Source organism: Prionailurus viverrinus, chromosome D4 (assembly GCF_022837055.1).
Source record: "Prionailurus viverrinus isolate Anna chromosome D4, UM_Priviv_1.0, whole genome shotgun sequence".
Taxonomy (NCBI): Eukaryota; Metazoa; Chordata; class Mammalia; order Carnivora; family Felidae; genus Prionailurus; species Prionailurus viverrinus.
Window position 1 is genome coordinate 83,751,629 of NC_062573.1, and position 27,059 is coordinate 83,778,687.

The 27,059-nt window shown below is 44.9% G+C and overlaps 1 protein-coding gene and 1 long non-coding RNA gene across 8 annotated transcripts in view; one reads left to right on the forward strand and one right to left on the reverse strand.

Moving 5' to 3' along the window:
* Nucleotides 1-13,189, reverse strand: part of LOC125150665 (uncharacterized) — a 48,554-nt gene extending 35,365 nt beyond the window's left edge. For 2 of the 3 annotated variants that reach the window (XR_007146428.1, XR_007146426.1), the window contains exons 1-2: nt 12,272-12,435; nt 9,322-9,386 (exon numbers count right to left, since the gene is read on the reverse strand). This is a non-coding gene — a long non-coding RNA (uncharacterized LOC125150665). Of the gene's footprint in view, nt 1-9,321; nt 9,387-12,271; nt 12,436-13,060 lie in introns of those variants that run through there. The other variant, XR_007146427.1, reaches the window with a different exon arrangement.
* Nucleotides 12,603-27,059, forward strand: part of AUH (AU RNA binding methylglutaconyl-CoA hydratase) — a 161,815-nt gene continuing 147,358 nt past the window's right edge. For 3 of the 5 annotated variants that reach the window (XM_047830812.1, XM_047830814.1, XM_047830813.1), the window contains exons 1-3: nt 12,603-12,884; nt 22,153-22,220; nt 22,332-22,419. In XM_047830812.1, the coding sequence (XP_047686768.1) occupies nt 12,623-12,884; nt 22,153-22,220; nt 22,332-22,419 (418 nt within the window). In that variant the 5' untranslated portion in view covers nt 12,603-12,622. Of the gene's footprint in view, nt 12,885-12,958; nt 13,145-22,152; nt 22,221-22,331; nt 22,420-27,059 lie in introns of those variants that run through there. The other 2 variants (XM_047830816.1, XM_047830815.1) reach the window with 2 other exon arrangements.

A 27,059-nucleotide genomic window follows, 5' to 3' on the forward strand; every position in this document is an offset into this window, starting at 1 on the left:
GACGACTGGGGATTAAAAGTCAGGTCTTCCTTCCATGTCTCCCAAGCGCCCATTTAACTTAACTGGGCTTTCTAATTTGGAGATACATGATTGTCAGGTGACTTTAGATGAGATGACATACATAGTTTTGCTATTGGGCACGTCTATAGGAATGTTGCTTATTCAAACAAGGTCTGTCTCATTTCCTGAATTATTTATAAATTTGGTTGCTTAATATAAACTAAGTATCCCAGGCAACACGCTGTTCTCGATCTGGGGATTTGACAAAGGAACTTTCATTGACTGCTGGGGTTGCAGATAAATGTAGCACACTGGCTTTTTGGACCACAGTCCAAAGTGGGCATGTTCCCATCCCCCAGGACAGGCGGGCAAACTTAAAATAATTAATTAATGATTTAAAGATATTTTGTGGTCTCCAATGAAAGAAGCTTCATTTTGAGAATGAAAATGCTTCTTGGAGAGTATAAGTATGCTTCTGGGTTTTGATTAAATCTCTGAGCCAATAGTCTCTAATTTTTTTTTTTTTAATCACACATGCCATCAGGAAGAGGGCAAAAAATTTTAAGCATATAATTCCATGTGTGTGCACATAAACACGCACAAATAAAAGTTATGGAAAGGGGTAAGATATAAGCAGAAGTCCTAATATTTTTTATCCTACCTCAATGTATATTGTCTTAGGGACCATAGCTCAATGCTAAAGAAACTGTCTCTTAAAAGTAATAATCATAACAGCTAATACTTAGACAATGTTTGTAACATAAAGCACTCGGTGCTTTATATATATAATCTCACTTAATCCTCAAACAACTGTAGAGAGGGAATAATACTATTCTCCCCATCTTACAGATGAAGGTCCACTGCTCAAGCTTACACTGCTAACAAGAGGGATCGCTGCTGGTGAAACTTAGGTAGTTTGAATCCAGAGGGCATGCTCTTGCCATGCTGTTACCTGAAAAAGTGACCTTAGTTTCTGCAATATACATATTTTAAAGTTTACTTATTTATTTATTTAAAAAAATTTTTTTAAAATGTTTATTTATTTTTGAGACAGAGAGAGACAGAGCATGAATGGGGGAGGGTCAGAGAGAGGGAGACACAGAATCTGAAACGGGCTCCAGGCTCTGAGCTGTCAGCACAGAGCCCGACGCGGGGCTCGAACTCACGGACCGCGAGATCATGACCTGAGCCGAAGTCGGCCGCTTAACCGACTGAGCCACCCAGGCGCCCCGAAAGTTTACTTATTTATTTTGAGAGAGGGAGAGAGAGAGAGCAGGGGAGGGGCAGAGAGAGAAGGAGAGGGAATCCTAAGCAGGCTCCACACTGTCAGCACGGAGCCCGATGTGGGGCTCAAACCTACGAACTGCGACGTCATGACCTGAGCCAAAATCAAGAGTCAGATGCTCAACTGACTGAGCCACCCTGGCGCCTGTCTGCAATATATTTTCAACTTCTCTTCCTTTTGTTTTTTTATTGTTTTAAAATGATCAAAGAATGACTGAATATGGTTTAAAAAATGTAAATGGTAGAAAAAAAAATGTACAAGAGGAATGAGAGAAGTCTCCCTTCCCTGCTGACTCTATTTTCTAAGCAACTTGCTAAAAGATCCTAGGTATTGTGATATCAAATACAGGAAACATTTTTTTTTTCCCCCTCAGAAGTACAACTGAGTCATTTCTGCCTTTGTTTGGAGTTCTGTCCCGGTATTGGAAGAGTAACTCATACGGGGCAAAATTTACAGAACAACCATGTGGAGGCACTGCAGAGGGGAGCGCAGGAAGGAACTGGAGGGGAATTGACGGTTAGAAGAAAGGTACAGTTCTCATGAGCTTCCCGCTTTTACAGCTTTTTGCGTGAGGACGAGCCTCAGTGTGCACTATTCATGGAGGCTAAAGCTAAGACACCTGCGGATGTACCGGTTGAGATATCAGAGGAGAAACTTTGGGGCAACCACAAAAGCTGGAAAATAAAGGGAGAAGTCTCAGGAAGGATGGAGCTACGGAGCAGGTGTCCCAAATTATGTGTGTAAATGCTGCCCAAATCTCTGGCTGGCCCTTGATGCATGAGCATAGATGATTCCAAGCAACACAGCTAAGGCTAAAAGAACCAACGAAAGATCGCAGCACTGCCCACTGTGAGAGAGGCAGAGTTCATGTTCAGATAAGTTAACCACCTGCTAAAACAAAATAATCATACTATTCAGGTGAACGACAGAATCCAGAGTCTATAGTCTGTCACATAATGTCCAGAATATAACCCAAAATTATTACACACATGAATAAACAGTAAAGCATGACCCATATTGAAAGCAGTATCTCTCAAACTTTTTGAACCAAGGGCCCCTTTACATTCAAAAATTACTGAGGATCCTAACAGGATTTTGTTATGCATACTGTATCTATTGATATTTACATGAGAAATTAAAAGTGACAAAATCTGAAGATATTTATTAAGTCAAAAAAACCCAAGAACAAATCTCATGTATGTTAACATCAATAACCCACATTCGTGGAAAATAACTATTATTTTCCAAAACAGAAACAATGAATGAAAAGAGGGGTGTTGCTTATATTTTCTCAAATTTCTTTGATGTCTATCTTAATGGAAGGTGAGCAAGACTCCTAAATTTGTTTCTACATTCACCCTATTGCAATATTTTGGTTTTGTTTAGGTTATGAAGATAATGTGGCTCCCATGGTTGGAAAGATAGAAATATTTTTTTTAAATTTTTTTTTTCAACGTTTATTCATTTCTGGGACAGAGAGAGACAGAGCATGAACGGGGGAGGGGCAGAGAGAGAGGGAGACACAGAATCGGAAACAGGCTCCAGGCTCTGAGCCATCAGCCCAGAGCCTGACGCGGGGCTCAAACTCCCGGACCGCGAGATCGTGACCTGGCTGAAGTCGGACGCTTAACTGACTGCGCCACCCAGGCGCCCCAAGATAGAAATATTTTAATAGCCTTTCCAGATAATTGTGGATATTCTTTTATACTATGCTAACATTTGACAAGTGCTAGTTTCTTAAATGTTTGTTGCAGTGTGGAATTTGAAGCTGTATTATAGTCTGCTGTATTTCACATTCTATTCTATTAAAATCCATTATTTTATACTGCACTTTTAATGGGGATCTTTTATTCATGCACAGTTTACAACATTAGCTTTGGCCACTTATAAAATACTGACTCATTGAGTTATGTAGATCTTTCAAATATTGGCACACTTCATTGTTCAATGTTAAAAAAAAATAACTCACTAATATCATTACTGATCTCATCAGGCAAATCTTTACATATCAGGAAACTCTAATGCTCATGATGGTGGATACAAGTTTTTCAAAATTCCAATTTTCACTTGAAATTTCAAATTTTATTGTGGGCAAAAAATATTGTCACTTTCTTTGAAGTTATACACTCACATGACTCTTTTTTTTTTTTTTTAGAAAATATCTATCAAATGCTAAATTTTGAGAGAACAGTGGGACTGCCTATTGTTCTTTTCTTTTTTTTAATGTTTATTTATTTATTTTGAGAGAGAGCACCGTGGGGAAGGGGCAGAGAGCGAGGGAGAGAGAGAATCCCAAGTATGCTCTGCACTGACAGAGCAGAGCCTGATGGGGGGCTCAAACCCACAAGCTGTGGGATCATGACATGAGCAGAAATCAGGAGTCAGATGCTTAACCGACTGAGCCACCCAGATGCCACAACCTATTGTTCTTTCAATTAGAAATGATGTTTCATGAAAGAGTCAGCTAGTTCTGCTGAATCAACCACATAAGTACTTTTTCTATCTGCTTCATTGTGCCGCAGAAGTGACTCATGCGTGAGTCACATCTTGTGACAAGGAATATTAAAAAGATGTGTACTCAAAGGTTGAGATTTAAAGAAACTAATAGTTTATCTGGCTTTATCAAAGAAGTTCTTTTTTTAAATATTTATTTAGTTTTTGAGAGAGGGGTGCAAAGAGGGGGACAGAGGATTGGAAGTGGGTTCTGTGCTGTCAGCACAGAGCCTGATGTGGGGCTCGAACTCATAAGCTGCGAGATCATGACCTGAGCTGAAGTCAGACAATCAACCAACTGAGTGACTCAGGTGCCCCTATCAAAGAAATTCTTAAGTAACTAGCCAATAGTACAGTTTAGTGCTACTGCCTTGATTCATGCTAATGTGCCAGTGGTCTTATGGACAACTGCTTTTGCACCATCAATGCCAATGTCAACACACTGAGACAGATAACATCTTAGTATTATTATGAAAATGGTGTTGACCTTGCAGTCCCCCAGAAAGCATCTTGAGGAACTTCAGGAGCCTGCAAACCATACTTTCCAGAGCTTCTGCACAAGCGAAAATGTAAACTATGGAGACAGACCTCAAGATGATCCAGATGTTTGAATTAGCAGACAAGTAATATAAACACAAAGATGGGGACAAAACATAAGAGAGTCTTAAATGTGGAACAAACAGAGGGTTACTAAAGGGGTTGTGGGGGGTTGTGCGGATGGGCTAAATGGGTAAGGAGCATTAAGGAGTTTACTCCTGAAATCACTGTTGCACCATAGGCTAACTTGGATGTAAATTAAAAAATAAATTAAATGAATTAGCAGACAAGCAGCTATTATAAATATGCTCAAAATTTTAAATGGAAATGTGCTCAGAATAAGTGATTGATTAAGAAATCTCAGCAATCTACAGCTCTGAAGTTTAAAAAATTCACTGGAGGGGTGCCTGGGTGGCTCAGTCGGTCAAGCGGCTGACTTCGGCTCAGGTCATGATCTCACGGTCTGTGAGTTCGAGCCCCGCATCGGGCTCTGTGCTGACAGCTCAGAGCCTGGAGCCTGTTTCGGATTCTGTGTCTCTCTCTCTCTGACCCTCCCCTGTTCATGCTCTCTCTCTGTCTCAAAAATAAATAAACGTTAAAAAAAAATTTAAAAAAATTCACTGGATGGGTTTAACAGCAGAATGGAGGGGAAGTGTGCAGCCCACATTTAAATAGTGGTTACACTCCTCCTCCCCGGGGGCAGAGTGTCTATGTAAGTTATTTGGAATTCTGCGTTGGAGATTTGTCTCTTCTTTCCCATTTGTTTATTCAAGCATTTATTTAGATCAATGGGATTTATGAATACTTATTTTCCACTTTGGTTTATAATCCTACACTCCTTTATTTATTTATTTTGTTTCAACTTGTTCTGCATCTGGCCATTGGGGAGGTCTTTCACTTGGTTTCTGAGTCTCTTTGACATATTCCCATGATTGTGGGTTTTTGTTTTGTTTTGTTTAGCACTTTCGTACCTGCTGGCTCTACCACATCCTTCAGGCTCATCTTGTAAATGTTCTATAATGCCCCATCCTAAAACCAGCCATTTCTCCAAGGAGCGCTTTTACCGAAGAATGGTATTAGAAGCCAAGATCTGGGCACTAAGTGTGCTCATTGCTACTGAGCTGCCATTGCTTCGGGGTCATCTTAGCTGAGAGCAAGGACATATATGTGTACATACTAACCAATGTATACGCACGTATCTAAATATTTCTATTGTAATCATCTGCATCTATACTAAGCTAAATGTGAGTTTACACTGATGTTTCCAATGCCATTCCTTTATCACATGGGTGATCCTAGCAGCAGCCCCCCCTTCCCCCCACCCCCCCCCCCCCACCTGCCTGCCCCACTGGCTTATCTGTGTTCTCCCACTCCAGCAGGGAGAAACTGGCCTCCACCATTTACTCAATTGTCCACTGACTTAAGAAAAAAAAATCTAAATGTTAGTATCCATTGCTGGCATTATTCATACCGAAGCTCCACTTGTCCCAGATTTGGCCAGAAGGATCGCTTTCAGTCTGTGTCCTTTCTCACCTCTGCCATTCTTTGAGCATCTCACTGTATTCTCGCACAATAAGATATTCTGGGCTTGCCTTGTGTTTTCTCTGTCTGAGATACAGAATCAGCCGTCTATTGAAGAAGCCATAATCCATATCCTCTTTTTATTAAGACATAATTCTCATACCATACAATTCATCCATTTAAAATGTACAACCCAGGGGCACGTGGGTGGCTCAGTCAGTTAAATGTCTGACTCTTGGTTTCGGGTAAGGCCACAATCTCACGGTTTGTGGGTTCAAGCCCCACGTCAGGCTCTGTGCTGACGGCTCCAAGCCTGCTTGGGATTCTCTCCCTCCCTCTCTCTATGCTCCTCGCCTGCTCTCTCTCTCTCTCAAAATACATACGTAAATTGGGGCGCCTGGGTGGCGCAGTCGGTTTGGCGTCCGACTTCAGCCAGGTCACGATCTCGCGGTCCGTGAGTTCAAGCCCCGCGTCGGGCTCTGGGCTGATGGCTCAGAGCCTGGAGCCTGTTTCCGATTCTGTGTCTCCCTCTCTCTCTACCCCTCCCCTGTTCATGCTCTGTCTCTCTCTGTCCCAAAAATAAATAAAACGTTGGAAAAAAAAATTAAAAAAAATACATACGTAAATTAAACTAATAGAATGTACAATTGAATGTTTTTTTTTTTAATTTTTTTTTCAACTTTTATTTATTTTTGCGACAGAGAGAGACAGAGCATGAACGGGGGAGGGGCAGAGAGAGAGGGAGACACAGAATCGGAAACAGGCTCCAGGCTCTGAGCCATCAGCCCAGAGCCCGACGCGGGGCTCGAACTCTCGGACCGCGAGATCGTGACCTGGCTGAAGTCGGACGCCCAACCGACTGCGCCACCCAGGCGCCCCCAATTGAATGGTTTTTAGGATATTCTTACAGTTATGCAACCATCGCTATTCAATTTTAGAACATCTCCATCACCCCCAAAGAAGCCACGTATACTTGATCATCCCCCAATGTCCCCATCCCTCCCAGCCTACATGGTGGCCTGTGTCTTCAGAGCCTAGTGTACATGTGCACGTATGTTTGTGTGTATGAGTCACACAAAAATGGCCACTAAGGGATTGGCAGGAGGAAGAGGCAGTATCTGGGAAATTATGACCACAGAGGATCTAATGCAGAGGGTAAGCTTTCCATAGAGGAGGATAACAGAGGAGTTTGGTCAAGTTCCCCACAGCTGGCAGTGGGAGGTGGGAAGGGTAGGGCAGAGCCCTGAGGATCACTTGAGAAAAGCAGATGATACAAGGTAACAATGAATAATTCGGATTCTAGAGTCGATTATTTGAGGCTTCGCTCTGTAATGTATAGCTATGTAACTCTCAGCAATTTAAAGCCTCAGTTTCCCTGTTTGTGCAACACCTATCTTTTGCCTCGTAGGTGGAGGGAGCTCATAGGCACATGTGGTCATTGTTGGTACTTATGAGTGGAACCTGCAAAATCTTGGTAGGGTGTGGAGTGCAGTGTCTGGTCAAGAGGCCTTCTCAGAGGGTGTCCCCTACCATACTGTTTCTGTGGGGACAATGTCCTCGGGTGAGGCTTACTGGAACCTTCCAAGACTTGGGGCATGGGGTTTATTGGGTTTGCCATTCAATCATTCCCTCTTGGAGGTGAGTATTCAGGGTAGGTGGGAAAGGGAGAGCTTCTGGAGGAAATCCACTCGGGAGACTTAGAGAACCCTTGAAAAACAAGACTATCTAAAAGCATTAAAAAGAGGCCCAAAGAAATTCAGAGGGGCTGTTGTGATTTTTATTTTGGTACTAAAGCACGCGTAAAATTTTGCACCCCTCTTTGAATGTACCGTGACCATTTTTTGTGCCTTAAAGTTATAAATACTTAAAATGCCTATTTAGTACTTAAAGAGCTTTACATTAAAATTAACACAACCATGTGAACTTGAACACAATCGTATACATATTCTTTCTATCATCTTCTCATAGTTTTATATCATAGAACATGTAGATTACAAGTGTACCTGTGTGTTACTGTGTAGGTAGGTCATTAAGATTTAACAGGGTATACACAGTTTCTTTTAGAAAAACTTTTTTTTAACGTTTGTTCACTTTTGAGAGACAGAGAGAGACAGAGCACGAGTGGGGGAGGGGCAGAGAGAGAAGGAGACACAGAATCCGAAGCGGGCTCCAGGCTCCGAGCTGTCAGCACAGAGCCCGACGTGGGTCTCGAACCCACAAACTGTGAGATCATGACCTGAGCTGAAGTCGGACACTTAACCGACTGAGCCACCCAGGTGCCCCTATACACACTTTCTTGTACCTATCTTTTATGTTGTATCTTCAATCCTGAAGATATAATAGCAATCATTCCCAGGGAGCTTGCGTTGAAAGAGGTCTTCAGTTCACAGTCCCAACTGTTTCTTGTGAAACCTTTCACATTTTAAGGGCTTGTGAACCTTTAGCTCAGGATTCACCAAAATTTTGGCTTAAAAACATAAATTCAAAAACCCTGTGGCAGACTGTGTTCCTGACTATCTGTGATCCCCTTTGCACCCAGTAATACAATCGTAGCTGGGTACATGGTTGGCCCGCACGAGGATGTTTTTTTAGGCCCATTTTGCTGCCAGGTGTGACCTGCGGAAAGGGGTAAAAGGGACAGGTGCCAACTCTAGAGCTGGGACGTCCCCTCATGTCGTCTGCCTTGCTGGGCCCAGGGAGCAGCCACTTCACACCTAGAGACGAAGGCCCCATGTCGAAGGTGGCAAAGCCATCCTACGTGTCCGGCCTGCTAACATTCTTGTCTAAGCCATCACATCCATGGGGTCTCTGATACAGTGGCCCAGCCTTTCCGCTAATATACTACTCGCTTGTCAATTGCTTGGGGCAAGATAGTTTTTCTTTGTAACACTTTACTTAGTTTTGAGAGAGTGCAAGCGGGGGAGGGCCAGAGAGACAGAGGGGGACGGAGGATGTGAAGTAGGCTCTGTGCTGTCAGCACAGCGCCCGACGCGGGGCTCGAACTCATGAACTGCGAGATCATGACCTGAGCTGAAGTCGGGGGCTCAACGGACTGAGCCACCCACGCGCCCCTCAGGCAAGATAGTTTTAAAATATAGTCTCGTTTTCCAAAAGTCCAGAGTTCCGCTTTGTTCCTCACATAGCTTTTGCTAGACTAGTTTGTCTCTCCACCCGTGGTTGGTAACATGTCGGCAAGTGTCCATTTTACCAGGGACACCTACATTCTCCTGCGTGTTTTGTGCAACAGAGCTGTGTTCTACAAGGGGTGGCTTCTGCCATTCAGGCCTGGCTGTATTCTAAGAGCTCAGGGTTGGCCACTCTGAATCACACCCATTTCATATTACATAGAAGTAAGCCTTAGAAAAATGTCAAGGAGGTGGCAAATCAAAACGACTGTCAGCCGCGAGCTTGCTGGAGGCCAGGGGGCCAGTCCTATGGACAGATGGCAAGTAATAGTAACCGGATACCCAAAACTCCGGCCCTACCTTCTTCTCCCAAACTGATGCCTCTTGTGAATGGCTCCTACTCCGCTCCTGGTGCACATCTTTTACTGAAAAAGAGAAAGGAACAAGAGGGAATTAAATTTCATTGGGCGTCTTAACAGTTAGGGAGAGACTGTGCAAACGGTGATTCAGAACATGGGGATCGGAGTCAGATACATCAAGGTTCAAATTCCGGCTTCGCGACATACTAGCAGCAGAGTTGGATTAAGTAACTTGATCTCAGTGCCCTCATCTGCAAAATGGGGGTATAATACCAACTTCAAAGTTGTCTGGACATTAAGTAAAATAACGTGTCTAAATGTCTGAAGTGGACTAAGAAGGAAGCTGGTAAGTGGTAGTTAATAGTATCTAATCTCTTCTCATTTCCTCATGCCAAAGATTTTGTATGCTGATTTCATCAAGCCTATAAAACACGGGCACAATCCCTCCCATTTTGCAGATGAAGAAACTGGAGTTAAAGAACTCGTGAGTGGAAACAGATATCATACTAGCTGCATTACAAATGGAGAAATGGAAGCACAGAGTCTTTAAGTAACTTGTGAAGCAATTATTGAGATCGGATCCAAAGTCGAGTGCGTCTGACTTGACATGCTGTAATGGTCATGGTGATATCTGTTATTTGCATCAGCTTTGAAGAACCAATCCTCACAGACTGGGACATGCTTACGACTGCTTTCAGTAAGAACCAGAGTCACAACTGTTCAGGAAGGAGCTAGAGTCTCTATGTTGCCTTCTATACCTTATGCCCTGCTCACCACAGTATAGCTGCCATCTGTCACCACACAACCCTCCTCCAGAACCAGCGACTATTATTCCCTACGCTGTGCAGTGTGGTAATTTCAGTGTGTAACATTCCTGGTTCTACAATAAAATCTTCTAGACGATCACTGTAATTAGATTCAATTATTGGGGCAAAAGAGAGATTACATAGCTCTTTAAAGCAACCAAACAGTAGTTCTCATCTACTTGCTTCTTTTTTAACAATTTTTTAATGTTTATTTATTTTTGAGACAGAGAGAGAGAGAGAACACGCGTGAGTGGGAGAGGGGCAGAGAGAGGGAGGCGGAAACTGAAGCAGGCTCCAGGCTCTGAGCTGTCAGCACAGAGCCTGACGCGGGGCTCGAACCCACAAACTGCGAGATCATGACCTGAGCCAAGGTTGGACACTTAACCGACTGAGCCATCCAGGTGTCCCTACTTGCTTCTTTCTTTAATAATGTATATATATTTTTTCAAAGTTTATTTATTTTTGGGACAGAGAGAGACAGAGCATGAACGGGGGAGGGGCAGAGAGAGAGGGAGACACAGAATCGGAAACAGGCTCCAGGCTCCGAGCCATCAGTCCAGAGCCCGACGCGGGGCTCGAACTCACGGACCGCGAGATCGTGACCTGGCTGAAGTCGAACGCTTAACCGACTGCGCCACCCAGGCGCCCCTATAATATTTTATTTAGCATCATAGCACTCAATTAAAATTTTTTTTATCTGTCTTTTAAAAAATGTGATGTTAGTTTCAGGTGTAGAACATAGTTATTTGGCAATTATATGAATCACAAAAGATCACCACAGTAAGTGTAGTTACTATCTGTTGCTATACAATGTTACTACAATATTATTGACTATTATCCCTGCCCTGCACTTTCTGTGACTTATCTGTTTTACAACTGGAAGTTTGTATGAGGTTGTATTACTTTAAGATTTCTTTATTTATTTATTTTGAGAGAGAGCAAGAGCAGGGGAGGGACAGAGAGACAGGGAGAGAGAGAATTCCAAGCAGGCTCCACGTGGTCAGTGAAGAGCCTGACGCAGGACTCGATCTCAGCAGGAGAGATCACCATCTGAGCTGATTATCAAGAGTCAGACGCTCAACCAACTGAGCCACCCAGGCACCCCAAGATTATATTATTTTAAATAGCATTATGTCAGGTGTTCTGGAACACCCGTATTTGAATTTATAATCTGTTGATGAGCCAACATAAAGATATCAAAGTAATTAGCTTCTAATAAAAGTGTACAATAATTTAGATTGTACAGTAATTCCAACAGCTGAGCTATAAATAAATTCCAGAGTTTCTTAGCACCAAAGTGAACATGAGTATCAGAAAAGGGGAAAGATGAACTTTTTATCACTTAGGATTTTTTATGCTTACCAAAAGGGGTGTCAGATATACATTTTAAAATCATACATAACTTTTACACATACATGAAAAATCACTTAAATAAATTGATCAAGGTATTCCTGAAAAAAAAAAACCAAAAACAAGGAAAGGAAAGGGGAAAGATATAAGAAGCAAAGTTTTTCCTTGTCCTCTGCTTCAAGAGAAATTTCAGAAGTGGCACTTTACAGAAGTAGAATAAAAGGTGCCCTCAACAGCAGCCGCACAGCAGATGCACTCATGGGACCCAGCTGGCTTTTTCTTTCCACTCTGGGCAGAGCTGAAGGTATAACGTGGAAGAAGGTTTTGCTCAGGATCCAAACGTGTGGTCGACCTACGGCAGAAATGTGCGTGGCAGTGGGAGTATGCTCATAGCAGCATACTTTTCAAACAGTCCTCCTAAGCACACCTTGTCTTGGCTGAGATCGGAGAGAAACCAGGCAGGAGAACATTTCAAACTCCTCTGATGAACACCTACCCGAGGAATTGACATTCTGCGCTTGAGGCCGAGGGGACAGCCATATGCTCTCAGTCCCGCCTCAGCAGATGGTTTGGCTTGAGCCCATTTTGTCAAGACCACGGTGCCTCACCAGGACTCTGCTTACCAGTCCACCTGCTGTTCCCACCCCCTTCCTGAACTCCGCGCAGCATGCCCTGAGGATGTTCACGGGCACGTTTAACGGATGACCTGTGCCTCTTACATACAGGGGTAAACGGGAGTCCGGCGCAGAGCTGCTACCCAGCCAGCCAAACGGGAGCTCAAACATTTCAGCTCACCTTTGCAGCTAAGCTGGGACCCCAGGGCGTATGCCGGGGAGAGCGTGGAGTTCTTATGGAACACGGTCTCCTAAACCGTTCCAAGCCTGGGAAAACTACTTCTTCCTGCCTTTGCTGGATGAGCCTTTACCGCGCGCGCCAGCCTGGGGAGGCCCGGGCCAGAGGCTCCCGGAACGCTCCGTCATCCGGTCTGGGCGGGGCGAGGCGGTGAGGGGGCGGGGCCTAGGGCGCGGACGGGCACCGGAGACAGGCTCCGGGGGGCGGGACGTGGGCGTGCCCGGCGTGCGCGCGGCGGCGAGCGCGCGGCGGGGGCGGGGCGGCAGCCGCGGGCCCACGCCGTAAACATACAAGATGGCGGCGGCGGCGGCAGCGGCGCCTGGGGCCTTGGGCGCCTTGCAGGCCGGCCGCGCTCGCTTGGTGGCCGCTTGCTGTGCGCGGCTCGGCCCCGGGTGGAGGCTGCCCGGCTCCTTGACGGGCCCGCGGGTCGGCCCGGCGATGTGGGCCCGGGGCTGGGCGCCCGTGGCCGGGGGCTCAGCCCCGCGGAGGGGCTACAGCTCTGAGGTGAAGACGGAGGACGAGCTGCGGGTGCGGTACCTGGAGGAGGAGAACCGAGGTGAGGGGCGCGGCGCTGGCGGCCGCGGGTCCTGGGAAGGGGTCGCAAGGTCAAGCGTCCGGGCTGACGTCAGCGTCTGTTGCGCGGCCGCGGTCGAGACCCCTCCCCTCCCCCACCCCAGCTTTGCACCCAGGTAGTGCTTTCAGTGCCTAAAGGTGTGCTCCGGAGCAGCTTACCTGTAAAAGTGGCCCCACTCAGCGCCGAAGACAGAAATGCAGCTTGCGCCCTCATCTCTAGACGAGCCAAGGTCAATAAACCGGGTGTGTGATATTTGCTTCCAGGTTTTGTGCTGGCTGTGTAATCTGTCAACTCAGATATCGGGGGTGGAGGTGGTGGCGGGGTGGGGGGGCGGGGAGAGTTTCAGGAGCTGCAGTGAGAATGCACTTCATTCTGAAGAGTCTCACGTGTAAAGCTGTTCAGCCGCAGCGGTTTCTCCCCTAGTTTGTTTTAGAAAGTTAGTTTGGGGGACTGGATTCCGGTTCCCTTAAACAGTTTTCGGGCATGTTTTTGTGTTCCGGGTACCGCGCTAAGCCCTGGGGACCCAGTTGTGGGTGGTAACTGGTCTTGCCCTTGAGCTACCTGCGGCGGAGTGGACAGAGGCATTGGCCATACAGTACCGCGGGGGGAGGGGGGGCGGGGAAGGGCTGGGAAGGACGGAACTGTCTGCCTGAGCTCGGTTCCTTTCCCTTGCCCACTTGGGTCGCGAAAGGTGGAATAGCGGCTTGCCAGGGGACCAGTCATTTATTTCGACGTGTAGTTATCGAGCACCTATCATCTGTTAAGCAGACGTGCAAAAGGAGTTAAGTCATGATTGCTGTTAGTATCTTCCAGCAGAGTGAGGGAGATACTGCTGACCCAAAGGCTTTGCTGACTTTGAATTTGGGGAGAGCTGAACGGCTGGAATACCCCCAAGAGGCTTGTGATCAGTAATGTTTGGGGATTGGAGGACTTGACAGGGGGATTCTGAGCATCGAGTTAGGGTTTTCCAGATGAACTGGGTTCCCAGCCATTCCTTACTAGGCAATAGAATTTGGGAGTAGTGCGGGTTCTTAGGCAAACTCTCTCTGTGCCTCAACTTTCACGTGCTTATAATAGGAAAAGTAATACCAACGTTGTATGGTGGCTGCGAAGATTAGATTAGGATGCTAATACAGATTGCCCACTAAGCGTCTAGCTCACAGTGGATGCTCATGGTGGAGTATGATGAGTTATTTCATTTGTTGTTTCTTACTCCAGCGACCAGAGCACGTTCAAAGACGTGGAATTGAACGTGTTGTGCTTTTTTTGGGGGAAATAACGTGGGGCCGTAGTGTAAGGACAGGCAGAATATTGAGAAATTCGGCTGGAAAGGAGATCGGGGCTGGGACGATTAGAGCGTTTTTGGGTAAGTTTTTGGGTCTTACTGGCATTTCAGTTATGTTAGGTGTACCTGCAGTACATTAGATACAGAGGTTGTCCGTTCCGCCAGTAAGGTGCGCCCAGTTCTGTATCGTCTGTGTGATGGGGGAGCATGAGGCAGGCGGAGGGGCAAAGCCCAAGGTAGCACCCCCCTGTCCCCACCCCGGGTGGGATCTGTGTGATACTCCTCGGACACTCCCGGCTACCCAAGAACGAAGGGAAGGGGCTTAAGTGCTTGCCATGGCGATGAGGGAAACTAAGGCAAATGAAAAATGAAATTCCCTTATTGCCTATGGCCCATTGACAAGTCCTTGAGACCGGCAGAGTGACCTCCCTCTAGGAGCTCAGCTGCCTCCGTGGTGACACTTTGCTGGGGGCAAAAGAGAATCCTAGCTTAACATTATCCCAACCTCGGGGATCCTGTAAGTCTACTTCCTTTATCTCAACTGCCCCAAGATGTATGCTGGCAATCATACTCCCAGCCTATACCCCCCCGCCCCATAGAGGTCTCATGACCGAAAGGTCTCATGACTGAGGTTTTATTGAATAGTAATAAATGGCGTTTCCCTAGCAACAGCTAGCCCCTCAAGGTCCTGGAAACCTCGCTTCCAAAATTCTTGAAGAGACTTACTCTATCCCTGACCCCCTCCCAACCTGAGGGTGTATAATGAGTTACCCATCAGGACCCCAGTGCAGCTCTTTCTGCCCATGGGTTCTGTCCCCATGCTTTAATAAAATCACCTTTTTGCACCAAAGATGTCTTCAAGAATTCTTTCTTGGCTGTCATCTCTGGACTCCACAAACCCCCATCACCCCAAAACTTCATCATATGTGACTTAAATGAATGCAAGTTGAAAGTACACTTTCACAAAATGACTGGAAAGTCCTTAAGTTAGGATCAACTGGATTAAGGAGAAGAAATCAAAGCATATGAGACAATTCAAGAAATTCAGATGTTTACAGTTACCCAAAGTGTAAAGATCCACTATTAGGAAATCATGGCTTCTTAAGAAAACGGACCCCGCTTCCTTCGAAAGTTGGCAGGGATGACCACTCAGGCTTGGCTAACATGATAAATGCTGTGTTTTACTGGTGAACCAGCAATAAGCAGTGCAAAGAAAAACATGAGGTCAAGGAATCCGCAGGTCGAGGAGTCTCCCGATGCCTTTGCTTCTCTTGGAGGCTCTCAGCAGCCTCTGACACGAGGAGCCGCAAATTGTCCTTTGCCCTCTTGAGGCCGGTGGCGGGGAGTGAGTGCAGAGTATGTGAGCTATATTAGCACTTCTCTGCTGTCTGGGTTCTGTGTTTGTTGGGGAAGCGTGGTTATATAATCACGTTTCCTTAGCAGTGATTTCTTGTACTGTTGTCCGGGGCACCAGGAGTTCTAGAACACCAGTCCTCGCCCTGGTCTACGAAGGCGTCTCCTTAGGCCGGCTCCTGCCAGTCATTCTCCTTCCCAGTTTATTGTTCACACTGGTGCCTGGGGTTCCTGTTTTCTAGGCCAAGGATGACTGCTGTGCTCCATTAGAGACTTCTAGTGGCTCCCAGTTGCCTGCAGGCTCCTCTCCAGTCTGCCTTTAGCTGAGTCTAAGCTTTGACTTTTCCCGCTCTTTTCTTTCTGCTTTTGCATGCACCTCCTGGAACGAAATAACTTCTCTCTTCCCCTTTCTAAACTTCTCCCAGTCTGGCAAGCTTCTACTCATAATTGTGACCCATTTCAAGTTTTTTTTTTAATGTTTATTTTTGAGAGACAGAGACAGACAGGGACAGACAGAGACAGACAGCGGGAGCAGGGGAGGGGCAGAGAGAGAGGGACACACAGAATCCGAAGCAGGCTCCAGGCTCTGAGCCGTCAGCACAGAGCTCCATGCGGGGCTTGAACACAAGAACGGTAAGACCATGACCTGAGCCCAAGTCGGACGCTTAACCGACTGAGCCAACCAGGGGCCCCCATTGTGACCCATTTCAGAGATCATCTTTGTGAACCGCGTTGGAAAAACTTCTGGCAGAAATAGAACAAATAAGCAACTGTGTCATGCAAGGCATCCTTGATGCCTGCTCCTTGCTTACCGTTCGTATCCAGGTTATCAAGACTTCCTGAGTGTCTTTGAAACCTTTCCACTTTCCTCCACGTGCTTCCTTACCAACACGGCTCTTGTCCGAGCCGGCACCGTCTCCCAGGCGGACTGTCGCCGGGTCGGCTGGCTGGTCTTCTTCCTACATCTACTTACTTTTCATTTTCAGCAGATTGATTTCTGTCATGTATTTTTCTCATGTTTTTAACAACATATTTTCATACGTTTTATGGCTGGGAATTATGTTGATAAACATGTATATTAAGATGTATATATTTTTAAATCTTTACTGACCCATAGTCTCATACCACAAAATTCAGAGTGTGTAGAGAGTTGTGCAAACATCCCCTCAATCCAACTTTGCAACATTTTTATCAGTCCAGAGAGAAGCCCTGTTTTCTTTAGCCACGACTCTCCATTCTCATACCTTGTCTCCCCCCCCAGAATAGGACCCATTTGTCTATTTTCTCTCTCGGTAGCTTTGTGTATGTTGGACATTTCATATGAGGAAATAATTTATGGTTTTTTGTGGATTTTTCCACTGAGCATTATGTTTTCAAGGTGGATCCCTGCGGTAGCACGTATCGGTACCTCATCTCTTTTTATGGTTCGATGACATTCCATTTTTTGGGTAGATCAGACCACAATTTGTTTATTCATCATTCATACACATTTCGGTTGTTTCCACTTTTGGGGTATTGTGGACAACGTTGCTTAGAAAATTCATGTACAGTTTTGTGGGCGTTTCATTTCCGTACAGTGGAATTGCTGGGTTCTCTGGTAATTCCGTGATTAGCATATGGATGAACTACCAGACTTTTCCAGCGTGGCTGCGGCATTTCGCATTCCCACCAGCAAGGCCTCAGGACTCCCCTTTCTGTACCTCCTGGTCAATACTTGTGGTCATTGTGCTTTTTGATTGTAGTCCTCCTGGTGCATTGGAAGTGACATTTCCTTGTGGCTTTGTTTTGGGGTTCCCTAATGGTGCATGATGTTGCATATCTTTTCATGTGTTTTTTGGCCACGTGTGTATCTTCTTTACAGAAACATCTCAAATCTTTGCCCGTTTTTTTTTTTTTTTTTTAATCTGGGTTGTTTGTCTTTTTATTGTTGAATTGTGAGAGTTTTTAATATATTATGGATACAAGTCCCTTATCAGATAAATGATTCGTAAAAAAATTGTTTTTTTTTCACTTAAAAAAATGTTTTATTTCTGAGAGAGAGAGAAAGAGAAAGAGAGAGTGCACAGGGGAGGGAGGGGCAGAGAGAGAGAGGGAGACACAGAATCTGAAGCAGGCTTCTGGCTCTGAGCTGTCAGCACAGAGCCCGATGCGGGGCTGGAACTCAGGAACCGTGAGATCATGACCTGAGCTGAAGTCGGACGCTTAACCGACGGAGCCACCCAGGTGCCACCATTTTTTTCACTTTTTAATGGTATATTTGGAAGGAGCTAGGTTTGTGTGTGGTTTATCGGAGATATTCTTTCTGTCACTGGTTTTCAGTACTTTGTGTGTTACATGTCCTGTAATTACATGTCCTGTTTAGTAACAATAGCTAAATTATTGACGTTTACAAAACTTCTAAAGTAAAAATATATGCACATGGTGGTAAAATCAAACAATGAAAGCACCGTGGGAGGGTACCACCCCTTTGTTTTCAAGACATTAACCATTTCTTGCATTCTTGCTGTGAATGGTAATCTTATCCACCGTTCTTATTTTTTATTCCATCGAATGGATATGCCACATTTTGTTTCTACTTTTTAGATGTGAAGAACGCTGCTGAACACCAGGGTATAGCCATTTGTTTGAACATATGTGCTCCTTTCTCTTGGGTGGATACCTAGGAGTAGAATCAACGGGCCGTGTGTCGTTTTTGGAGGATCTGCCACGCGGTTTCCCACAGCAGCTGCACCATTTTCAGGTGTCACCAGCAGTGCCCCAGGGGTCCTGTTTCCCCACACCCTCGCCAGCACTTGTTTCCACGGTTTTCCATCGTGGCCGACCTGCTGGCGGTGAAGCGATGCCTCGTTGTGGTTTTGATTTGCTTTTCCCTAATGACAAATGATGTTGCTTGTTGGGCGTTTGTGTATCTCCCTTAGAAATCCGCATTTAAACCTTTTGCCCATTCGTTTATCTTTTTGTGGTGGGTAGTAAAAATTGTTTTATAATCTGGATATTAACCTCGTGTCAGATGTATGATCTGCAAATATTTTCTATTCTGCGCGGTTTTTTTTTTTCACTGTTTCTTGAGAGTTTTGATGAATTATGATTTATCTGTTCTGTTGCTTGTGGTTTTGTTGTCCTATTTAAGACACTGTTGCCTGGCCCAAGGTCCTGAAGATGTGGAACTGTGTTTCCTTCTGAGAGAGTCACAGTTTTAGCTCTCACACTATGTCTCAGATCTGTTTTGAGATAATTTTTACACGTGGTGTGAGGACCGGGCCCAATTTCATTCTTTTGCGGGCTAATACCTAGTTGTCCCACTGCTATTTGTTGAAAAGACTGTTCTTTTAGCATTGAATGGTCTCTGTACCTTTTCCACAAGCCAGGTGACCCTAAGCATACGTCCACATATTTGTGGACTCGGTTCAATTCCGCTGGTCTGTATGTCTGTTCTCACGCCAGTAGCACACTGGTGTTTTTGTTTTTGGTTTTGTTTTGGTTTTTTTCTGTAGCTTTGTAGTAAGTTTTGAAATTAGGAAGTGTCCTGATTAAGTCCTTCAACTAAGACTTCAAACTTAGTTTTTCTTTTTCAAGATTGTTTTGACTCTTTGGGGTTAATTCCAATTCCATTTTCCTCTTTCCAATTCCATTTGATTGGTTTTGTATATTTTTTCAAATTATTGATACGTACAAAAATTCATATACAGAGGGAAGGACGTGACCTTGTGTAGTTCAGATATGTAATTGGAAAGAAAATGTACTATTTCTCAAGTTTTTAAAATTCTGAAGGTTTCAATATTTACATCTGTCCCTAATTCCGTGTGTGTAATTTTGTATTCTTTTACTTACAGGGGCTCCTTAAATTTTAGAAACTTCAGTCCCTGCCAACCCTGGATTCCACCTGGTCACAGTTTCAAGATGCTCCTTAACATTTTCCAAATGTCTTCTAAGAGGTTTTTCATCCCATTGAGGTCTGCTGCTGTGAACAAACTGGTATTAGTGCTTTGGCCAGGCAGTTAATAGGGACGATATTTTTTAGGAGTATCTGTTAAAATTAAGAATGCACACCTAGACTTTCTACTTCTTGATACTTGTCAGAAATACTTACACACCTGTGGAAAGGAAACCTTGAAGAATGTTTATTGCAGCATTGTAGGATTTAGGAAAATTCAGGATTGTAGGACTTAGGACAGTTTAGGAATGGTTTGTTTTATTTTATTGCTTTTCTTTTCTTTTTTTAAGGAAAATTCAGGAACAGTTTAAATGCTCATCAAATGAAACTAAATAATGGAAATTCATTTCACAGAATGTTATTCGTTAAAAAGAATATCTTGATAAAGTTCTTTATGGCTGAATTAAGAAGATAAAGGAAATATGTGTGACCCATTTATGTAGATCAGCACCAGCAGAAGATACTCTCCGATCTCATTTATGTTCAGTATCAACCATGATCAAAGCCGTAGCACACCACTCTTTATTTCTGTATGGAAATACATTTTCTAGAAGCTTCCATATCAACAGATCATGGTAATACTCTACCGCATCAAAGCGTGTTAGGAGGAACAATAATCATTGAACGCTTACGTTGTAAACTGTACGTCTGTTTTATCACCGATGCTCACTCACACCAGTTCCACAGAGTTGGGAACCATTCGTATTTTAACAGAGTAAGAAACTGAAGGTCAGGGGGGTTAGTTAAGTAACTTGCCCAAGGTCACACAGCTAGTAAGCATTGGCCTGGGAGTTCAGCGCTAGCAACCAGACCTCAGAGCCTGCGTTCTTAGCCTCTATGTACCCTTAGAGTTGATACCTACGTGGATGTCTGAAAGGCACGTCAGATTCACTTGAATTCAAAACCAAATTCGTAAACTCTCACCCTTTCCACCCTCACCTTGGTTCTTGTTTTTTTATGGTTCTGTCTTGAAATGTCATCTGTCATCCAACAGCTGAAGTGAAAACCTCGTAGACGCTCCTGACACGTTCCGGTGCGGTCAGTTCTCAGTCCGGTCAATCCCTAACTCACTGAAATTCTACTTCTTGAACCCTCTTGCTTCCTGTCCTGACTCTGTTGACCTCAGCTAAACCTGTTCTCTCTTGGCTGAACTGCAGCCCCCGTATCTTAATGGTTCTGGTTAGAAGTTACTGGAGCACCATTTACAGCATGTAAAGCATTTCGAATTGCACATTTTTTATCGTTTGTCGTCCTTCCTAGACTCAAGTTCCCTGAGAGCTGAGCACCGTAATGTGTATTCGACACAGCTGAATAAATGACGCATCTAGTCTTACCCAGTGGGTTTTGTTCGTGAGGAAGCAGAAGCTTGAACACTGTAGCCGCGTCCTTCATTCAGCTGTGGAGGTGGTTGGCGGTCTGGCTTCCCCGAGGCCCAGTTTCTTCCTTCTCTCCAATAGGATGAAAGTAGTGTCCACCTCTTGGGTTGTGTGGGCATCACGTGACTCGATAAACATAAGGCCCTGGGAACAGTGTCAGCAAGTGCTCAGTGACGGCTCTTGTCCTTGAGTGGGGGGCCTACCCGAGGTCAGTCCGGGGTTTAATGCAGAGCCTGCCCCACATCCAGGTTCTTTCTGATTTTCTCCATGCTGAGAGCATTTAGAATTCTTGAAAATTTATTCTGTGAGTGAAATTTATCTTTGTACTTTCTTTGCAGAGTAGGTTTGCACAATGTCTTGCATAGAGAAGACGTGTGTACATGTTGTCTTCAGTGTAACTTAGTAACAAATAAGGGTCATACCCCCTCCACCCCCACCCCTAAAGAGGTGGAAGGCATTCCTGTTACACAGGGAACCTTTGTGCTCACCCCGGGGACAGGTAAGGTCAGGTACAGGCTCTGTAGGGCTCTGAACGCAAATGTTTCGGAAGCAAATAAATAAAGGATTTTAAGCAGGGCGTGGATTCTATGCATAATTGTTCTTGGGAAATTGATCAGACTGAAGCAGTTGGAATGGGAGGCTGGTCTGAGTCAGGAACCTCAGGAGGGAGAGCGCAACTTCCTGGGGAGTGAACTCTGCTTTTCTAGACTGAGGCTGAATCACTGGTTGGACTTGTGAGTGGACTCGCCTTCAGGTTGAGTGTGGGGGACAGAGTCAGGAGAGAAACCTGGGATGGAGATACTGAGGACAGGATGACAGACAGCGTGAGTGAAGATACTGACGAGCCGAAAAGCTGATCTGCAGGGCCTGCCTGTGACAAGGGTTTGTCAGCTGTTTCTTCTGCGTGCACTTGAAGGTGATGAAACCATATTTTAGACAGTGTTCTGTAGCGGAGGATTCTTCTCACCCATGAGCGACTTTAGTACAATGTGCGGATTATCTTGGTGGTGCTTAGGAAGGGATGAATTGAAAGCATCACGATGTTGTAAAGTTCTCCTCTAACAGGCAGAAGAGGTGGGCATTGATTACTAGACTGATTTTACAGGTTACGTACATCTACCACAGTCTTCAAAAATGTGCTTATCTTGAAAAGGAGGGTAAACACAAAAATCAGGACGAAGCTCTTGGCGTGACCCTCAAGGAAGGGGCAGATTTCCTCAGTCCCAAGTCCACTAGCTGTGTGTGTGGGAGTCTGTGCCCTGCGAGTTCACTAACTCCGGTGTGCCTTTTTTTCTTGACTAGGAATTGTGGTGCTTGGAATAAACAGAGCTTATGCCAAAAACTCATTCAGTAAAAATCTGGTAAAAATGGTGAGTGTAAACATTAAACTGTCTGCTTCTAATATTAAGATGCAGTGTTGACGTCAACCTGAAAGTGATTTTTCCTCTTTGTTTCTCCTTGCCCTCCCTGTATCTGTTTAGCTCTCAAAAGCTGTGGATGCTTTGAAATCTGATAAGAAAGTACGGACCATAATAGTCAGGAGCGAAGTTCCAGGGATATTCTGTGCTGGTATGTAAATAAATCTTATTATGAAATTGACTTTCCCTCAGTGATCACTGTTTTCCTTTAAAAAGCGTTCTGTGATTTGAGTCGCATTACCGACAATTTCTTTGTTTTTACTGTTTTACAAGAGAAAAAATGCTTTGTCTGTATTAGTTGAGAAACTTTGGCAACATGTTGATTGTTGGGGAAGTTGAAAACATAATTTGAGCCATTAAAGTATTTATAATAATGCACAGTGCTTATGAAAGATCAGCTGGGAGGGAAAAGTTGAGTCTCCTCCCTACAACCGTGTGCCCTGTATTTGTTGGTCAAAAAATGCTTTGAGTAGCAGATGTAGACATGTGCTTTGAAGGGTGTTTGAAGTAGCACCTACTTAAGTATGTGTCCACGGATTGTATTTTTAAATTGGCATCCACTGCAGCAAAAGGTATGATGAATTTTTCCCCCCGGTTGTACTGTATTACCAACAGCTAAAGACTGAGTCGTCCTGCATTTTTCGTGTTTGTAATTATTTCTACGCCCTGAGATTGAATGAATCTTTTCCAATTAGTAAAACTAGTAAAAGCTGCAGACGATTAAGGCAAATGCTGATAACATGCAGTATCATCGTCGTTTACCAACAAGCAGATGAACGTAGAAGTTGGCTGAAGCATAAACGTTTTTTTTTTTTTCCCAGTAAAAATAGAAATGAGATAATCCCCTGCAGATAATTAAGCATTTGAGGGAATGACCTACGGTGCTTCATTCATTCAGCCAGTACCGAACCCGTCGAGTACCCCCAGCACGATGCTGGGAACACAACACTACTTAAGACGACAAGTTTCGGGGGGTGTCTTTGTTGTGGCCAGTACTCATCAGTTTCGTTCTTAAGAGTCCTCAGGCGTTCAGGCTTCAGCCTCTGTGGCTTCCACCTTAAAGTACTGCAGAACTTTGTGGTATTGAGGAAACATTCCGTGTAAATGAGTTCTGTTGTGGCTTTCGGTGGAACGTGGGACGCCTGACAACGTTAGTTTGACTGCACTTGGGTAGTGGGGGGGGGTGGGAGGGGGATGGTTTTCCCGAGCTGCCTGGGTGAGGGCCTGGGTGAGGGCGTTCTAGCCATCTTCACCCCGTCACCGCAGGGAGCACTGTCTGCCAGGGAGGGGAGGGCGGGGGAAGCTGCCCCCCCCCCCCCCCCCCCCCCCCCCCCCCCCCCCGGCACACTGCGGTGGCCGCTGCACCAGAGCTGCTTGTTTTTGTGAGGGCTTCACGTACAATTAACCAAATGTGGAGGACTCGCCCTGAGACAGTTAGGACCGTCGTTATCTGTGAGTCTAGGACCAGGTGAATATGTGTCCAGGTGACTGAGGCTCACACGTGGCGATGGCCGTCCCCGCACTTAGGACCTCTGAGGGCTGCTGGGGCCTCGTTGGGAAGAGGGACGCAGAGCGGTCTGGGGGCCTCCGAGGAAGGCGCAGTGGTAGGAACGTTTGAGCGGTGACAGTGACACTGTGAAGGCAGGAGGGAAGTGGTGTTACTGTCTCCTGGTAATGGGCCTGGTCACTGTAACACTGTGGCTGCTGCTAGATTTCTTCGTATTTTACCTGTTCCTTTGCTGCCCATTTGGTTTGCTTCACGTCGTTAATATTCTTTGGAAAAGGCTTAACGTTTAGTACAGTTTGCAGCTCTTTTTTTATAGGTCGACTTTTTGGGGACATACAAAATCATATACCAAATGCTTCTTACCAGATTAACAAGTTAGCCTTGAATACTGTTTTTTTAAGGGTTAATCAGATTTATTTTCTTTGCTGTATGTGCTTTGTAACTTTTGCATGATCAGGATAATCTTCTATATATTTTAACTCATGAGATTTGTCACTCGTTTTTTTAAGTTTATTTTGAGAGAGCAAGTGAGTGTGCAGAGAAGGGGCAGAGGGAGAGGGATGGAGAGAGAGAGAATCTCATGCAGGCTCTGGGCTGTCAGTGCAGAGCCTGATGCGGGACTCTGTCTCATGAACCATGAGATCATGACCTGAGCTGGAATCGAGTTGGACGCTTAACCAACTGAAACACCCAGTCGCCCCTGTTACTGTATTTTGTTAAAAAAAACCAAAAAACAAAACCCAAAAACCAATGTTTGAATTGTAGGAGAAATTGGGGCAAGTCATTTATTTTAGTAACTCAGTGTATATAGTGGAGCCGTTTGTTCAGATTTCTCTGAAAGGTTTTTTTCCCTACGTATATTTGAGAGATAGGTCTGTCATTATTAATATGTTATTATGTCATTATGGTAATGATATGTCATTATTAATATGGACGATAATTATAAGTCCAGATAAGTAAAATGTTTTTGCATAGTTAAAATGAATGCTTAAATTTATCCTGGTTTTATCACCAATATAAAAGTCTGAATTTAGTCAGGCCTCGTTTATTATTGTTGAAGAATACAGACTTTCAAAAATGAGAGGTTTAATTTCTGTTCTGGAGTAGTAACATTCTAAAACAAAATGCTTGAAACAGTGTCCTCGTTTACTGATTATTCTCTTAGCCCCCCCCCCCCCCCCACCTTGCCACCCAGTCCCTCCGTCTCCCTCCCCTTTTTCCCCCTTGGAGGTTTCTGTTCTCTTCTCCATCCATCTGTATCCCAGGGGCATGTGTTTGTTTCCCAAAACCTAAGGCTTATGAAGTGGTCTTGCCTCCGATTTCTTGAGGACAGGAACTCCTTTTTTTTCTTCTTTGAAGGTCATCGTTGTGCTCGGGGAACTGGGCCGGAAGGGGGACTCATCGTGTACTTGCTGAGATTAACCCGCCTTTTCCCCGTGAGTCAGGGGCCGCTGGATGGTGTGCGGCATCTCTGAGTTGTCTTCCACCGCCCCCTGTGCCCTGATCGTGTCTCTGGCCCCTGACTTCTGCTCATTCTTTTTACGTCCTTTTCCTAATACGCCAGAAAGCAGATGAGTAAGCACCATGAAAGCAATCCCTAGGTGCCCTGGAGGTTGGATGGAGTGATTTCTGACTTCCCCTTTAAATAGACTGTTTTAAACTCAATAACCGTATTTCGCTTACATTCCAATTTTTAAAATAAAGTTTTATATAAAAAAAAAAATAGGCGGTAGGTCAAAATGCATACAAAATGTATGAAATGTATACAAAGAGAGAAGTCCCACCCTTACCCCCTGCTCATTCTTCTCCTAATAAAAATATGAATTTTTATTAGACTCTTTTCAATCCTTCCAGTATTTCACTGTACAGATGCAGGCAGATACGCACACTGATACAAGGAGGCACTATTTAAAGTGACCTGGGGACTGTGGTAGCCCGTGGGAAGCGCGTGTTGAGAGAGGGAGCGGCGTGTGTAGGATGTCAGGCCGTTAGACTGGAGCTGTGCACGCGGCTCTGGTGAGATGGTGGCCTAGGAGCCCTGTGTTCTTGTCGCCACCGCCACGCTGTCTGTAAAATAATTATCTTACAGTAGCGAGTTGTATCAAGTAAATAAATATATATGAAATAAGTACATTTGGAAAAAGAAATCACCAGGTATATTAGTATGTTTTGGTTTTGGCTCCTGAAATTGTGCCATTAACTGAGTTTCTGAATTATTTTTTAAAAAAAATTTTTTTTTTTTTCAACGTTTATTTATTTTTGGGACAGAGAGAGACAGACCATGAACGGGGGAGGGGCAGAGAGAGAGGGAGACACAGAATCGGAAACAGGCTCCAGGCTCCGAGCCATCAGCCCAGAGCCCGACGCGGGGCTCGAACTCACGGACCGCGAGATCGTGACCTGGCTGAAGTCGGACGCTTAACTGACTGCGCCACCCAGGCGCCCCGAGTTTCTGAATTATTGTTACAACAATAACAGTACTGTTACTGGAACATTTTTAGAATAAGAGGACTTTACAGAACAAGTCAGATGCCTTCATTGTACAGAATCCCTGTGAGGTTAAGGGCCTGGTTGAAGGTGGTGGCTCAGCTGGAACTACTCCTGACCCCTAGGGCAGGTGGTGGTTGGTGTTTTGACCATACCAGTGAATTCTAATCCTTTGGAGCATGAGGTCTCTCTTTTAAATTCTGAACATTTCGCATACACAGGCATCATAGTGGTGCTATGTTGATTGAGAAGTTCTGTGATGTCAGAATGCCACTCTGGGTTTAGCAGTGTTTTTAAGTGAATCTTCTGTTATTCACAGTGGCATCTAGATAGAGGAAAAAGTGTAATTATCTTGGCTGTGCAAGCTGTTTCCGGTACATACGTGTTTTCAGATACCATGCCATATCCTCAGCACGACTCCAGCTTGGGAATCACTGAAGCATACGCTTCCTTGTGGGTTAGACACCCCGCTTCTGGGTTCACAGCTCGCCTGTTCTTCTCTTAGAATACTGAGACCTGTCATCTTGGTAGTCCAAGTTCACGTGAAGCCCGGGCTGTGTAGATTAGATCAGAGATCGGTCAAACTGTGTGCTGTCTTCCCTGCACAGTCTACATATTATTTGTTCATTTAAAATGGAAAAAAACCTTTTTTTAATGTTTTTATTTTATTTTTGAGAGAGAGAGAGAGCGAGCATGGGAGGGGCAGAGAGAGAGGGAGACACAGAATTGGAAGCAGGCTCCAGGCTCTGAGCTGTCAGCGCAGAGCCGGACGCGGGGCTCCAACCTGTGAACCACGA